General features: G+C 32.7%; 2 protein-coding genes across 2 annotated transcripts; both read right to left on the bottom strand.

Annotated features, from left to right (window-relative positions):
- Positions 1-7057: 7057 nt before the first annotated feature.
- On the bottom strand, positions 7058-8827 carry LOC111391941 (agamous-like MADS-box protein AGL11). Its single transcript, XM_023017229.1, has 2 exons — positions 8680-8827; positions 7058-8086 (listed from the first exon to the last, which is right to left on the bottom strand). Exon 2 carries the CDS (start codon positions 8084-8086, stop codon positions 7163-7165), a length of 924 nt encoding a protein of 307 aa, XP_022872997.1. The 5' UTR covers positions 8680-8827; the 3' UTR covers positions 7058-7162.
- A 4920-nt stretch (positions 8828-13747) lies between these two features.
- LOC111380315 (MADS-box transcription factor 25-like) lies at positions 13748-16011 on the bottom strand. Its single transcript, XM_023003845.1, has 2 exons — positions 15958-16011; positions 13748-14907 (listed from the first exon to the last, which is right to left on the bottom strand). The coding sequence occupies exons 1-2, from the start codon at positions 16009-16011 to the stop codon at positions 13888-13890; spliced, it is 1074 nt and encodes a 357-aa protein (XP_022859613.1). The 3' UTR covers positions 13748-13887.
- Positions 16012-16222: the final 211 nt, after the last annotated feature.

Raw genomic sequence — 16222 nt, 5'->3', positions numbered from 1 at the left:
ATAAAGTGGCCAGTTTTTTCACAGTAAAAACATTTTCTGTTACTATTGCTGTTCGTTTTTCCTTTAATTGGTTTCTTGCCATTTTCTTTGGTGTTATTCTATTGCCTTTTGTTAAAAAATTTATTCTTGTTAAAATTGAAATGACTGAAATTACTTACACCTTTAACAAGTGATTTTTGATTTGATGACTCACCCTCAACATGGAACACTTCTTTGCGTTCAGATTTTAATTCAAGTTCTTTGTTTAGAAAAGAACTGTGAATTATTTCAACAGTGAGATCACTCCTGTCATACTCTAGAGCATTTCTTATATCTTTATATTTATCTCCTAGAGCATGAAGCAGGCCAACTACCTTCTGTTCATCAGATATTTTCTCATCACAGTTTGCTAAGCCTTATGTAATCCTATTAAACCTATTCATATTATCTCCCGTGTCAAGATTAGGATCAAATTTAAAACTAAAGAATTGTCTCCAAAGAAAACATTTATTTGGTATAGTCTTAGTGAGGTAGTGTTTTTCTAAGGCAGTTCACAATTTTACAGCAGTTTTAGTTTTTCCTACTTTCCTAATCACAGAGTTAGATAAGTATAGAAATAAAGTGCTCCAGGCCAGTTCATCTTGTTCAGTTTTCCTAGCATCAGATAGGGTTTTTGGCCAAGATTCATCAATGGCCTTAGCACATTTTAACTGTAACATAGGTGCTTTCATTTTCTGGAGCCAGAGACTAAAGTCTCCTTTGTCGTCCCAAATTTGGACATCTACCGTAGAGTTCATGGTGTGCAGTAGTGTAAAATTATTCACAAGTATGATAAAACAGATATATCACAGTAGTAATTCAATCAACAGTATGTTACAAAGATCACTGTTTTATTATTCCAATTTCAGATTATGTATAGGTTGTGCTTAGGTATGATATGTACAGAAGTATATCACACAGATTAAGACACAGTCAATATACAGATCCAAGCATGCAATGGAATTCAAACACAAACTTATGCACAGTAAGCTACCAAAGGAGTAACTGCAATGTGTGTACCTTTGAAGCAATTATTCTCAGGCAGTTCAACACCTGAGGAGATCAATTTGACTATTAGTACAATTCACACAGAATGTACAACAATTTAACTATGAAAATATAATTTTTGGTTTTATTATCCACACACAGTGAAAAGTTTTAAAAATAGTTTTTAGAAGATTGCAGGTTTCTTGAACCGAAGCCCTAACCCCCAAAGTTTTTAGGATTCTCTCAGGGAACCCTAGAAAGAGGTAGAGTTAGAGGAGGTTCAGTGAAACCTTAGTTTTTGAAAAACGATTTTATTACCAAAAATAATACTCCCAAGAACTAAATATACCAACAATACTCAAAAGAACGTCTAATTATTCACAAATACAATGTCTCCAGACTACTGCAGGTACCACAACACACAAACAAAAAACGTCTGTGAATTTCACCAAAGAAACAAGGTTAGCCTAAACCACTGTATAGCTCACAATATACTCAAAGGTTGTCACCACACTACAGAATTTACAGAATATACAAAAGACTTCGTTTATTTTGTAAAGAATAGTCACCAACAGCTGTAGGGTGCAAGAAGGTCACCAAAAGTACCCAAAATTTTTTGTCTAGTTTTTAAAAACGACACTAACACTGCAGAGTTAAAAGAGCCACACTCAATAGTGCCAAGAAAATTTCAGTTTTACGCGATTTTTTTTTTCAAAAGAATGTTGGCAGATCTTTCAAGATCTGCCATTTTTCCTTTCGGCCAGTGACTCGAGTTTCAGACCCTCGACTAAAGGGGACTGAAAAAAAATTTCAACTTCGACCAAATATTCGGACTTGATCTGATGGTCAAATTACAAAAGTAAATAGACCAACTTATTTTACTCGTCGAATAGATCGTTATGGTATATTTAAAATCACGAAACCAATTTCAAATGAGTGAGAAATTGCGGACCAAAGTTGAAAGAAATGAAGTGTTGCAACTTTTCGAAAAGATGTAGGTTTTGGCCAAGTGTTGCAACTTTTTGAAAGGACGCATGTTTTGGCCACACTACTTCATTTGCACCCTTTCTACATCTATAAATAAAACCCTGTGGATATGGTTTTGGGTACACCAATTGCATTGAGCATTTATTCTCCTCTTGCGATTCTCCCCTTTCTAATTCTATAGTATTTTCATGCATTTCCTTGGTAGAGAGGGAATTCCGTTCTAGTTCGCTGGTCGAAGTCATTTGGAGTGCTCCTATGGCTTGACGTGGTCGTTGTATTTTGAAAGATGATTGTCAGAAAACCGTTAGCACCGATGCGGGGCAAATTCATCTTAAGGAAAGAGTTATACTCGTCTCGGCCAATCGCATCACTTGCATCTAATTTTTTTTCTTATTTCTGATTTGATTACTTGACTTCAGAAAATGATTAATTTTCTTTATATGGTATGCAAGGTTCAATATGAAGAATCACATGTTTTAATTCAAGAATGGAAATGGTCAGATTCGATAATCATTGGTTAGTTTTTCAAACTCCATTTCAGTAAGTCGAAACCTTGTTTCGATTTCGTGAATATAAACCGTATATTTTTTGTGAATATAATATGCACAAAATCGGTGTATTCCCCAACAATCTTAAGATGAATTTTCTTATGTATATCAAATTTTTATTTGCAATCGAAATCAAGATACTGCATAAATAAAATCATAAGACAGAACTTTGACATATCATGATTTTGATAAATGTGTTCTATTACAACATTTTAATTAGAGAAATTCATGTGTAATGAATCTGTATATTATAACAGAATCGATAGTGATTCTATAACTTGGAATCATTCATTTATATGTTGAATTTATTACAATATATTTCAAGTTGATTTGTAGACAAATAATATGATATTATTCAATCCTGCACCATATAATGTAAATTCTGGTTTTGACCCATTAGAAGAAATTCTAATATTCAGAGATTAGAGTGAAAAATCTCAAATTGGTGCACCAGATTATATGATAATTAGTTGTGAAATTCATAATACATATGATATTCATGAACTGGTACATACATGTTTGTGTATTGTATTTGTTGGAAGTTTCATCTATGAATTTTATTTGTTGGGACTCTTTTAATCCAAAGTATATCTATATTAAAAGATAATTTGTGTCAGAAGTTGCCTAAGGAATTTTGGTTGGGAAGGTTGGTAAAATCTTGTTAACTGTTTGTAAACAAATAGTATGCATGCTATATGGAAAAATATATCTTTCCAAATTAAAAATAGTTTTTAATTTCTGAAGTGGTGTGACTCGTTTGAACTGTGTAGCATCAAATATCTGTCCAGATAGTATATAAATGTAAACTGATTTGTAAAGTCAAATTGCACATGGACATTATAAATTTTATATACTAACCATTGCATTCTTTCATATTTAAACTGTCTCAATTCAAAATTATCAAGAAATAAATTTACTAAACTTGCGAAAGATGCATGTTGGGATAATTTTAATTGTCCAAAGCATGTTGGCTTTGGCTTTGTCAAAAACTAGTAATGCTGAAATTTATAGTTTGTGCAGAATTTCTTACTTTTAACGTATGTCATCCCAATAACTAGGGCAAATCATTATGCGTTTGAATATATTACTTGCATGAGAATGCATATTTTAACCGGTAAATATGCCCATAATGGTAATGGCATGAGTATGCATTTATTTTAAGCAGACAACTTTGTTGGGTATCTATATGATAATCATGTGAAGCGGATTAGTATATTCATTTGATGAAATTTATAGTTTGTGCAGAATTTCTTACTTTTAACGTATGTCATCCCAATAACTAGGGCAAATCATTATGCGTTTGAATATATTACTTGCATGAGAATGCATATTTTAACCGGTAAATATGCCCATAATGGTAATGGCATGAGTATGCATTTATTTTAAGCAGACAACTTTGTTGGGTATCTATATGATAATCATGTGAAGCGGATTAGTATATTCATTTGATGAATCCATACAAGCGTTTGGATTTTGGGTAGACCTTTTTGATTAAAATGGTCTAGTTGGTTAAATTTTCATATCTTGTTGAAATTATACTAACTTTGATTAATATTGATAGCCTCATTCAATCCTATGAAATTAAGTGAGATAATTTAAGTGGATATAATTATTTAATTATGAGAATTAAGCCACTTAATTATTTGAAATATTCTACGATCAATTTAGATGAAAATGTGCTTCTTTTCATATGAATAATCATGACTTTTGGTATGATTGTTTTTCAATGGATGTGTCTCTTCATAGAGATTAATTCAAGAGGTGTGTCCTTTTGTAGGGTTGTGTCTCTTGAAGAACACAACTTTTCAACCTATAGTTGATTCGTTCGTTCAAGTTTGAATATGATGAATAAGGTGAATATGTACCTTATTATTTGACATAAAATGAAACTATCATGTGAAATGTCACAAATGTGATAAGTTGCATCTATTGCAATGCTTAGCCCTCTTTATTGTTGAATTTAACTTATATCATGAAATCAATTAAGTTGGTATATGTTTTGAAAGCATTGTTGGTCCATATGATGGCTTTGATTTAATTTGGATGATCAAAATTAATTAGATTAAAGTACGTTATATGCAAGTTGACAACCACTACTTTGAAAGTACATAGACTTTCACGAAGCATTTGATACGGATATTATCTAAGAGATAAATGAATAGAACTATAAAAGAATTGTTGAATTCTAAGTTCAAGTATAACCCAAGAATGTGGGGGGTTAAATTTAATGCTTGTGAACTTAAAATGGAAAGTTCAAAACTTGTGGATGCAACATTACTAGATTGCATATGTATTCCTAATTGAGGAATTGTGGGAGTAACTTAGTTTAACAGTTACGTTTGCTTCTATCTTATAATCACAGAACGATATCTATGAAGGTAGAAAGATAGAAAACCCTTATACTAATTATAAGGATGATATATACTAAGTCTAAAGTAGATGAAATGGGTTGTAAAGCTGATTATGGCGTTTGTATTGGAATATATGAAGAATATTCATAAAGTTCAAATGCATGGTAATGTTTCAATGATGATATTGAATACCCATGATTTCGAAATCCACTAGTAAAAGTAATTGACTAGTGTAGTGTTTGATAGAAATTCTCCAACCGTGTTTGGAAATTGATGAAGCTAATGAGGCATAAAGTTTCATGAGAAGGTTTCTTGGTGGCAACAATTTGCATCTATCAAATAAATCGATCGTTGGCTAGATATATTTGATAAGATATTAAGTCATGTGTAATGGTAGATCTAGACGTATAAGTGATAGACATAATACCATTAAGCAGTTGATCTCAATGGTGTAAACTCGTGGTACCTTTAAAAGAGATTTACTAAGAGAGATCAAGAAGACTGCATATCGAAGGGAATGAGATTGAAGTCTACTACGTTAGAGTCCTTGTAATGATAACCCTACCTTGTTGACTGGAGATCCTAAGATTTTGGTTCAAAGGGACAACTAAGTTATGAGGATTCCACGAAACATTTAGAAAAATAATTTCCTAACTCATTCCTATAATATTAAAGTGTTTTCTGCAGAGTTGTAAGAGGTTAAGATAATCTTTTAATAATTCCTATATCTTGATTAAGTCAAGTGAAGTATGGCAGAATACTCTTAATAGGAGGTCACCTATGTGAGTGTGAAGTGTGGCCGCTTCAATGAGAATTATTCAAGGTTTAAATTCTCTAAACACTCACAGAACCAAGAAAGGTTCAGGGCCAAAATGAACCAAGTCATTAGAACCATGAACGGTTTAGGGAAGACATTGTGTGAGTATCGTTGTCTTGGCTTACACTAAAGGCTGAACAGTTCAAGACATCACGTTCACCAATTAGCCGAGTAAGTCCGATGGTATTTTACTAAGGGAGGCTCAAGGCCAGAAGCTACCTTCCCTGATGCAGTATTTTTTCGCACCCTCTCTACATTGTATCATATCATCGCATTTGCATATACATACCCAATTTCCATTCACGTGGGGGATTGTAGGAATTGGTTCTAATAATTAACCAAAAATTGGAAAATGAAAATGTGTGTAAAAGTGGAAAATGAAAAGGTGTGACTACGTGTCAATTTCGATCAAATATTCGAACTTGATTCGATGGTTAAATTACAAAAGTAAATAGACAAACTTATTCTACTCGTTCAGTAGATCGTCGTGGTTTATTTAGAATCTCGAAATCAATTTCGGATGAATGAGAAATTGATGACCAAATTTCAAAGAAATGAAGTGTTGCAACTTTTCGAAAGGATGCAGATTTTGGCCATGTGTTGCAACTTTTTGAAAGGATGCATGTTTTGGTTCTCACTACTTCATTTGCAACATTTCTATATCTATAAAGAGAACTCTGTAGACATGGTTTTGAGTACACCAATTGCATTGAGCATTCATTCTTCTCTTGCAATTCTCTCATTTCTAATTCCAAAGCATTTTCAAGCATTTCCTTGGTAGAGAGGGAATTCCGTTCGAATTCGTTAGTCGAAGTCATTTGGAGTACTCCTATGGCTTGACATGATCGTTGTATCTTGGGAGTTGAATGTCGAAAAACCGTTAGCACTGATGCGGAACAAATTCATCTTAAGGAAAAAGTTATACTCACCTTCGCCAATCGCATCACTTATATCTAATTTTTTCTAATTTCATTTCTACTTGATTTTAGAAAATGATTAATTTTATTTATATGGTTTATGCAATGTTCGATATGAAGAATCACATGTTTTAATTCAAGAATGGAAATTGTCAAATTCGATAATCATTGGTTAGTTTCTCAAACTCTATTTTGGTAAGTCGAAACCTTGTTTCGATTTCGTGAATATAAACGGTATATTTTTTGTGAATATAAAATGCACATAATCGGTGTATTCTCCAACATTGATTAATTCACAGTACAAGAAACTTTCTGATGAACTTAAAAGATATAGACTATCAATTTCGTCAATTCTCATTTAAAACAGTAATCAGAACATAAAGATTTGGATGGTACATCTCTATGCAAAAAACACAACTATAATCAGCAGAATTAAGTTGATACATAGATCGAAATCGGTACTATACTGGACTGTCCAGTTAATGAGTCTAAAGTAACCAGCAAATCCTGAAATAAATTTCACATCAAAAGTTTCTTCTACATTGGATTGAGGAGCTGAAAATCATGCCTTTGACGATAATCTTCAGTGTTAGCCACTTGCAGTTGAAGGGTAGGACTTGAAAACACAGGAAACTGCTTGTACTGAGGCATTGGATACAAGTTTGGCAAATAACAGCACATTTCAGCATTGGGAAAAGGAACATTGTCGAGTATCCCGAACCCTAAACCATGGGAAACTGGGATTTCACTGCCAATATAATTGCCCCGGATTTCACCACCATTGCTATACGTATAATTTCCGTAAGTATCTTCAGCATTATATATATAGTTGCTGCTACTACTCGATGCACCATCATTCATTGGCATCATCATCAGCCTCGGATCATCCATATTGAATGAGCCGTGTGGCATCAAAGATTGCTGCTGCTGATAATCCAACTTACATTGGTAGACGTATATATTTTCTTGAACTGATTGAGCATTCATTTGATTCTGATTCATCAAATTAATTCGAGACTTGACATTCTCAATCTTAGCCTGCAGAAGACTACTAAAGTGTTTCAGTTCGTCGTATGTCAAGTTATCATACGATGCATCCCAAGTTGGGTACTTAGTTTCAATGTTCTTGTTACGCGTTTTCACAAGCTCTTCTTGGACTTTCTTCACTTTATTCGTGAAGAAAAATGACAAATCATAGGTTTTTTGTCTGCAATCATCATCTGATCTCTTCTTGTAGGAGCTGATCAAATTTTCAATCTCTTCACGATTTTCAGGCCAAATTGTAGGCTCGACTGGTTCGTCACCTTCGGCTGGCCTGTAGATAATCATGCCTATTTTGACTCCACATAGAGTCGACAATTCATGAGCCTTCTTCTCCAAACCTTTCCTTCTCTTTTCAAAAGTTACACGGCGTGCCTTGTGGTTATTTCTAAGTTCCAGGGTTAGTTTTGCTCGTCCCATCTACATAAACAAAATCAAAATATTCAGAATCTCATTCCCTTTTCTCTTTTAAAAATTTTAACTTCTGATACTGATTTATAAGTGATTACAGAAATCGAGTGCAAAGAACAGTAAAATATATAAACTAATAAACACAAATAAAGAAAATTCAAATTATATTTTAATATTTGTACTTTGTTACAAATTCGAATAGAAATTAGGGCTTTTAAATTCTAAACTGCAAGCAAAATAATACAAAGATTTCAATTAAAAAAACTTGCTTATGGTCTTTATCGTTCGGAGTTGTGCATCATACGTGCATTGCCCTCAAGAAATTGGAAAAATCAAGAACTTAAATTTAATTATTAACTTATCAAAATAACATAATCCTAAATTTTTAATTTACTGCCTTTTTAAACACCAAAACCATTCATCAAAAAAACTGCATTTAAAAAAAAAAAATTGATAAAAAGTAACAGAATCCTTTATTAGTAATTGATAAAAAGAATAATAGTATCCTGAATTGATGATTGATAAAAAAATAACAGAAGTGTTGATCAATAATTGATCAAAATACTGCATGAAATTATAAATTCTAATCTACGGAACAGAACCTTAATCAAGAAACTACTTTACGAGTTTCTGGGCTTCAATTCTCCGATCTCAAACACCTTAATCTAAGTAATGAATGTGTTCTTATATAGAATAATGGGGGGAGGTGGGTGTTGAATTTATATGGAAACAAAATTCTGCAAAAACCGATGAAGATTTTCTTGATTACAAATTTTCGGTATATTACCTTATGGGTTTCACTAGGATTTAATTCTTTCTTACCGACAAAGACAATTAAAGGCTGTAACCCAAAAAAAAAAAAAAGTTAATTAAATTTACGCGCAGAAGTTCAAATCCATATTTTTAACTTTAATTTTCTACCGTAATTGTTATTTTGATATTAGATATGTGTTTGTGAGTGCATTTTCTTTTTAAGATTCATTCGGTGATTACCGTAATTTTGGTCAATAATACTCAAATTCGAAACGTGGATTAAGTAGTATAAGAAGAACTTAAAATATCTTGTTTATTCTAATGTTAATACACTCTAGTACTGCATTTCAAATACGAGCTAAAGTCAAAAATTTGATTTTTTGTACTCGTCTTTTGAAGAATGCCCTTTGTTTGGTGGTTTTGATTGCTTCTTCTAAGTTGATGAGTACATTCAAATAGTGTTTTATGCTCAATACTAAACTTGCTCAAATACGAAATATAATCAAGGGTGTCTTTCTTTTTTTGTTAAAGACGGCTATTGCTCTCGTTCATGACATATGATTTGCCAGGATATTGAGATCTATGTCGATGATCATGAATTGGATAAAGCATTGTTTCATAATATGTGAATTCATTGCACGTATAATATGGTAGATGCTTTCCTTCCGAATTCATCACATATTCGTAAGTGTACATCACACCCTTATCTGTACTATGAAACTTGATAAATAATTGCTAATTGAGTAGGTTTGTACATAATTTAGCCTAAATATGATCATTAGAGACACAATTTGGATTTGGATGTTTTTGAAAAAAAAAATGAAGAAGAAGGTTTCTGAGTTAATATGGAGTTGATTCGGAATAATTAATTGTTAATTGTATTGCATGTGATTGATAAGAAACATTAAGATAACAATCTAGAAATTTACAAATTTAGGGAGTGAAATTCAATATTTAGAAAGTTTGGACATTCATTACAGAACTTGTAGAGGACCAATTTCGAATGCTATTAAAGTTCGGGGTTTAATATGATAGCTTTTGGAACTTGTAGGATCAATTTGGATAAAAGGACCGAAATTGAGTGAAAAAGTTGAATAGGGACCAAAGTGCAATATATAAAACTTGGGGGACTGACTTGAAAATATTTAAAAGGGGAAGGACCAAAATTGTGAGATGAAAAGTTGGAGGGATGAAATTATTAAGATGAAAAGTTCAAATACTTGGTGTGAAATTAAAGCCCCGTTTGTTTCCCATTTTTCTCCATTAAAACGAAAAATATGATTGTTATTCATCACATCAAATCACCAAATTTGAATTTATATCTTTTGTATAAAGTTTATAACAACTATATTTTTCATTCTCATTTTTACAAAATTGGGAAACAAACGCCCCCTTAATGTTAAAAGGTTGAAGGGAGAAAAAGGGAAAGAAAAAAGAAGTGGAAATTACATTAAACCATACTTTAAATATTCAACATTCTAAAATCAAGTTAAAAGTTTGATATTTCAAAAATAAGATGTTTTATATTTAAATATTAAATATTATAATACAAATTTTATTTCAAACCCTAATTAATTTATCTCATTCCTCTTTTCTCCCTCTTTCTTCTCGCCGGTCTCCCCTCCACTCTCAGTTGTCACCTCTCCAATCTTAGCAGCCTTCCAGTTGCACATCACCGACGAAAAATAGCTACGACGATGACGGTTGGTAGTGATGGGGATGGCGTGGAGGTGGTCCTCTCTTCTCACCCGTCTCCCTCTCCAATCTCAGCAGCCTTTCGACGGTTTGGTGGTGATTTCTTGTTGATTTGTGTGAGATTGGGTTATGTTGTGGGATTTATTCTAGAAGAAATTCACTTTAGTGAAAGCAGAAGTGCAATCATTGGCGAATATCTTATGCTATTCTGGATCTGCGGTACAAAGTAAAATGAGATATTAACTTCCATCATCCCCTCATTCCATCATCCCCTCATTCAATATATTGTTTTTGTTGGTGATTTTGTCAATTGCTTCGTCAGAAATCTATAAAGATATTTCTTTACATCTCCCACCCTTCACCGTGCACCAGTTGTTCCGAAATTGATATTTGATAGTTCAAAATCATATGCAAATGTAGTCTGAAAGAAGTCACCAGCGGTTTGATAATTCACAAATCTCTTCAATTTGTGTCAGATTTGGAAGGCTAAGGAGTGTCTAAATATTTTTCCAACCAGCAGAAATGCCAGAGCAGAGGCTGATATTGTTGATGCTCTCACAGTCAGACTTCCAATCCTTTGGTGAACCTTCTACCAATGGCATTTAGGCAAATTAAAGATCCTATGGCGATCATTAAGCTGGCAATTAACTGTCAAAGTGGTGCTTATCTAAATATTGATGAACTTGTTGAAATTCCAAAACTTCTTGGATTAAGTTCACAGGAAAACATCTCAGCAGTACAGGAAGCTATTGTAAGAAAAGCAGAATTGCTGGAGATGTGCAACTGGCTTTTGATCACTGTCTCGTGTTGGCCAAAAAGGGTCATGGTTCTGCTTGGGACGATACACAGCTGCAACCACTCTCTCCACTCTCTGTACCGCTGCGACGACAAATAGCTATGACCAACAGGGCTGCTGAGACATGATTTTTGAGGGGTGATTGTGACCAATTATTTGGTTGATTGTAATTAATAATTGGTTAATTTGTAATATGTGACCTAAAAATTGTGACTGTGACTCACAATTGAATAAGTTGTCTTCGGAAAATTAATGACCAATTAATCTAATAATTTACAATGAATAAATGAATTGTGACCAATAAAAGTTTTGATTCTGTGACCAATGAATAATTTGTAACATATAAAATTTTTGACTCATGACCAGAAAGTAATGTGACCTATAAAATTTTAGATTTATGGTCCAAAAATTAGTTATGATCAATAATTTGATAAGTTGTGATCAAAAATTAATCCGTGACTAATTAACTTTTTGATTTGTGATCGATGAACAAATTGTGACTTACAAAATTTTTGAATTGTGATCGTAAAATAATTTGTGACTTAAAATTTTTGATTTGTAACCAAAAATAATAAGTAACTAATTAATTTGTTAATTTGTGACCAAATTGTATAAATCGATGACCTAAATATATATAAATAATAACTTAATTAATTAAATCATAAATAAATTTTAATAAAAATCTGATTTTTGAAATTGAAACTTGTTTTTTTTTTTTTGAAGTGTGTGATATTTAAACTCTTACTTATGAAATTTTTTAAAAAAAGAAAGACACGTGGAAAAAAAATAGAAAAGGAATTATATGAACCCGGAAAAAGGAGATTATTTCACGAGTCTCTATTTGCCGTGGTTGACCGAGGCAAGCAAATTGTATTCATTTTGCTTTCAGTGTATTTTGCTGTTTTTTTATTAGAATAATACTATTTAACTCCACTTAATGTATTTTGTTGTTTTTCATTTAGTTTATCACTTAATGTCACTTCAATCGAGGTTGCAACCCCAATGAAGTCAAATAGCATTATTCTTTTTATTATTTTTTCAACTTGATTCGTTTTGACTCTTTTTCTAGGTACAATTCTCGAGGCACGCCTACCATTATATAAGTGCATCGTTAAGATCAAATTAAGGGAAGGAGAAGTTTTTCAAATAAAAAATTAGAGAGAAAAATCGAGGAACAATTGCGAAGCTAGGGTTTCAAAGTTTTCACGAAAAGAATGGTTTCTTGGTGCAAGATCTTTATTTCCCCCCCCCCCCCCTTTCCATTTAAACTCGGTGATGTACTTCAAATCTATCTTGTATTTTTCTATCTCTATCATATGGAAGTAATATGATTGTTAGGACGAACTATTGTAACATAGTTTTGAAACTTAATTTAAATTATTATGTTTTGATTTTCAATTGATGTTTATGTATTGTTTTTATGTTATTATTACGACTTTGAATTATTTCAATAATAATTCATGATTTTGTGAAAGGTAACGAGTCAAGAGGTGAGTTAGGCGTTAGACCACAAAGTAAAAGTTCTAATTTTGAAATATTTATTGGTAGGAAGAAATTTGTATTTCAAAATATGTAAAAATTTTAAGAGAAAGACCTTATTAACAAGTCTTCTTCATATTTATTAGAAAGAAATTTTTTTGAAAAACAAGTCATTTTCATATTAATTAAAGAAATTTTTTTCAAACTTTTGGTAGGAAGATTTATGTAAATTTTGTAGACTTTGTCACTTTCATTAAAGATGTTTTCAATTTTGTTAAGATTTTTTTCAAGTTTTTCTTATACTAGAACCCCCCGAATAGAATATTTTTAGAGTTTTTCTTGTATATATATATAGGAGCTTATTTGTTGCTTTTGAGATTTAGTTAGTTTAAGACATGGGAGTTTTTGTTATTGAGGTTTTCATTTTCATTTTCTATGATAACAGAGCTCTTGATTCTAACACGGATCAAATTCGTTTGCTCATCAAAACACTGGAATGAAAATGTCATAAATTGGTGCCTTCTTTCATCGTCCTTTGTGCTTGAATTATGTCACTTGGATTTATTTTAAGGCTATTAAGAAAATTGGATGTAAATTCAACTTAATTTGGACAATCCAGAGGAAGTCTGTTCTATGTTTCTTTCTGTGGTTTATGTTTGTTGTACTAAATTTCATTGCCTTTTCGGCCTAGGTCTTGGTGAAACATCTCTTTCAAATTCGCAGCTAAAACATGGCTATGAGACGTCGATCTCATGTGCCCGGCAACATAAGAGCTTCCATATATCATGGTTGTGAAATCTGTTTCGTCTGCCATATTTTCCTTTTGTAGTGAATCTACTGATTAATTCACAGTACAAGAAACTTTCTGATGAACTTAAAGATATAGACCAACAATTTCGTCAATTCTCATTTAAAACAGTAGTCAAAACATAAAGATTTGGCTGGTACATGTCTATGCAAAAGACACGACTATAGTCAGCAGAATTAAGTTGATACATTAATCGAAATCAGTACTATACTAGACTGCCCAGTTAATGAGTCTAGTAACCAGCAGATCCTGAAATAAATTTCACAGCAAAAATTTCTTCTACATTGGATTATGAAGCTGAAAATCATGCCTTCGACGATAATTTTCAGTGTCAGCTGCTTGCAGTTGAAGGGTAGGACTTGAAAACACTGGAAACTGCGAGTACTGAGGCATTGGATACAAGTTTGGCAAATAAGAGCACATCTCAGCATTGGAAAAAGGAACATTGTCGAGTACCCCGAACCCTAAACCATGGGAAACTGGGATTTCACTGTTAATATAATTGCCCCGGATTTCGCCACCATTGCTATACGTACAATTTCCGTAAGTATCTTCAGCATTACATATATAGGAAACTGGGATTTCACTGCCAATATAATTGCCCCGGATTTCACCACCATTGCTATACGTATAATCTCCGTGAGTATCTTCAGCATTATATATATAGTTGCTGCTACTACTCGATGCACCATCATTCATTGGCATCATCATCAGCCTCGGATCAGCCATATTGAATGAGCCGTGTGGCATCAAAGATTGCTGCTGCTGATAATACAACTTACTTTGGTAGACGTATATATTTTCTTGAATTGATTGAGCATTCATTTGATTCTGATTCATCAAATTAATTCGAGACTTGACATTCTCAATCTTAGCCTGCAGAAGACTACTGAAGTGTTTCAGTTCGTCGTATGTCAAGTTATCATACGATGCATCCCAAGTTGGGTACTTAACTTCGATGTTCTTGTTACGCATTTTCACAAGCTCTTCTTGGACTTTCTTCACTTTATTCTGGAAGAAAAATGACAAATCATAGGTTCTTTGTCTGCAATCATCATCTGATCTCTTCTTGTAGGAGCTGATCAAGTTTTCAATCTCTTCACGATTTTCAGGCCAAATTGTAGGCTCGACTGGTTCGTCACCTTCGGCTGGCCCGTAGAGAATCATGCCTATTTTGACTCCACATAGAGTCGACAATTCATAAGCCTTCTTCTCCAAGCCTTTCCTTCTCTTTTCAAAAGTTACACGGCATGCCTTGTGGTTATTTCTAAGTTCCAGGGTTAGTTTCGCTCGTCCCATCTGCATAAACAAAATCAAAATAATCAGAATCTCATTCCCTTTTTTCTTTTAAAAATTTTAACTTCTGATACTGATTTATAAGTGATTACAGAAATCGAGTGCAAAGGACAGTAAAATATATAAACTAATAAACACAAATAAAGAAAATTCACATTATCCTTTAATATTAGTAATCTGTTACAAATTCGAATAGAAATTAGGGCTTTTAAATTCTAAACTGCAAGCAAAATAATACAAAGATTTCAAATAAAAAGTTGCTTATGGCCTTTAACGTTCGGAGTTGTGCATAATACATGCATTGCCCTCAAGAAATTGGAAAAATCAAGAACTTAAATTTAATTATTAACTTATCAAAATAACATAATCCTAAATTTTTAATTTATTGCCTTTTTAAACACCAAAACCATCCATCAAAAAAACTGCATTTAAATTTTTTTTTGATAAAAAGTAACAGAATCCTTTATTAGAAATTGATAAAAAAGAATAATAGTACCCTGAATTGATGATTGATAAAAACTAACAGAAGTGTTGATTAATAATTGATCAAAATACTGCGTGAAACTATAAATTCTGATCTAAGGAACAGAACTTTAATCAAGAAACCACTTTACGAGTTTCTGGGCTTCAATTCTCCGATCTCAAACACCTTAATCTAAGTAACGAACGTGTTCTTATATAGAATAATGGGGGGAGGTGGGTGTTGAATTTATATGGAAACAAAATTCTGCAAAAACCGATGAAGATTTTCTTTATTACAAATTTTCGGTATATTACCTTATGGGTTTCACTACGATTTAATTCTTTCTTACCGACAAAGACACTTAACGAGGAAATGGTGGGCAATGGCTGCCCCACCCGGTATGTTTTCCATAATAGCCTTTGACCAAGTTATTTGTTAAAAAAAAAAAAAAAAAATGTAAACAAAATGTGTAGGGTCGAAAATACCCTCATTTAGAGGAAAGAAGAGAAGAGAAAATAGAGAGAAAAAAGAAAAGAAAAAAGGGAAAAATCAGCTACCAACCGTCGACGTCGCCTACGGACTGCCCGGACCTCACCAACTTCGACCAAGACTAAAGCCACCTCGGATTCACCGGAGACCGTCATTTTCTTGAAGGTTAGACATGTTTTCTATAAATAACTACTTTAAATTTGTGAAAGTTTGAATGTTTAGGATATGAATATGGGTTAAATTCATATTTCTATAGTTAAAATGTAAGAAAATATCGAATTTGAGGTTAAAATCTTGAAAAAAAGTGGAAAAAAGGGGTGGAGCTCCATTTCCGGCGAGCCCGCCGGTTTGGTCCGTTACGGACCA

The sequence above is a fragment of the Olea europaea genome, chromosome 3 (assembly GCF_002742605.1).
Source record: "Olea europaea var. sylvestris chromosome 3, O_europaea_v1, whole genome shotgun sequence".
NCBI lineage: Eukaryota > Viridiplantae > Streptophyta > Magnoliopsida > Lamiales > Oleaceae > Olea > Olea europaea.
Note: the sequence above shows the minus strand (reverse complement) of the source record. Positions and strands in the feature narration are given on the sequence as shown.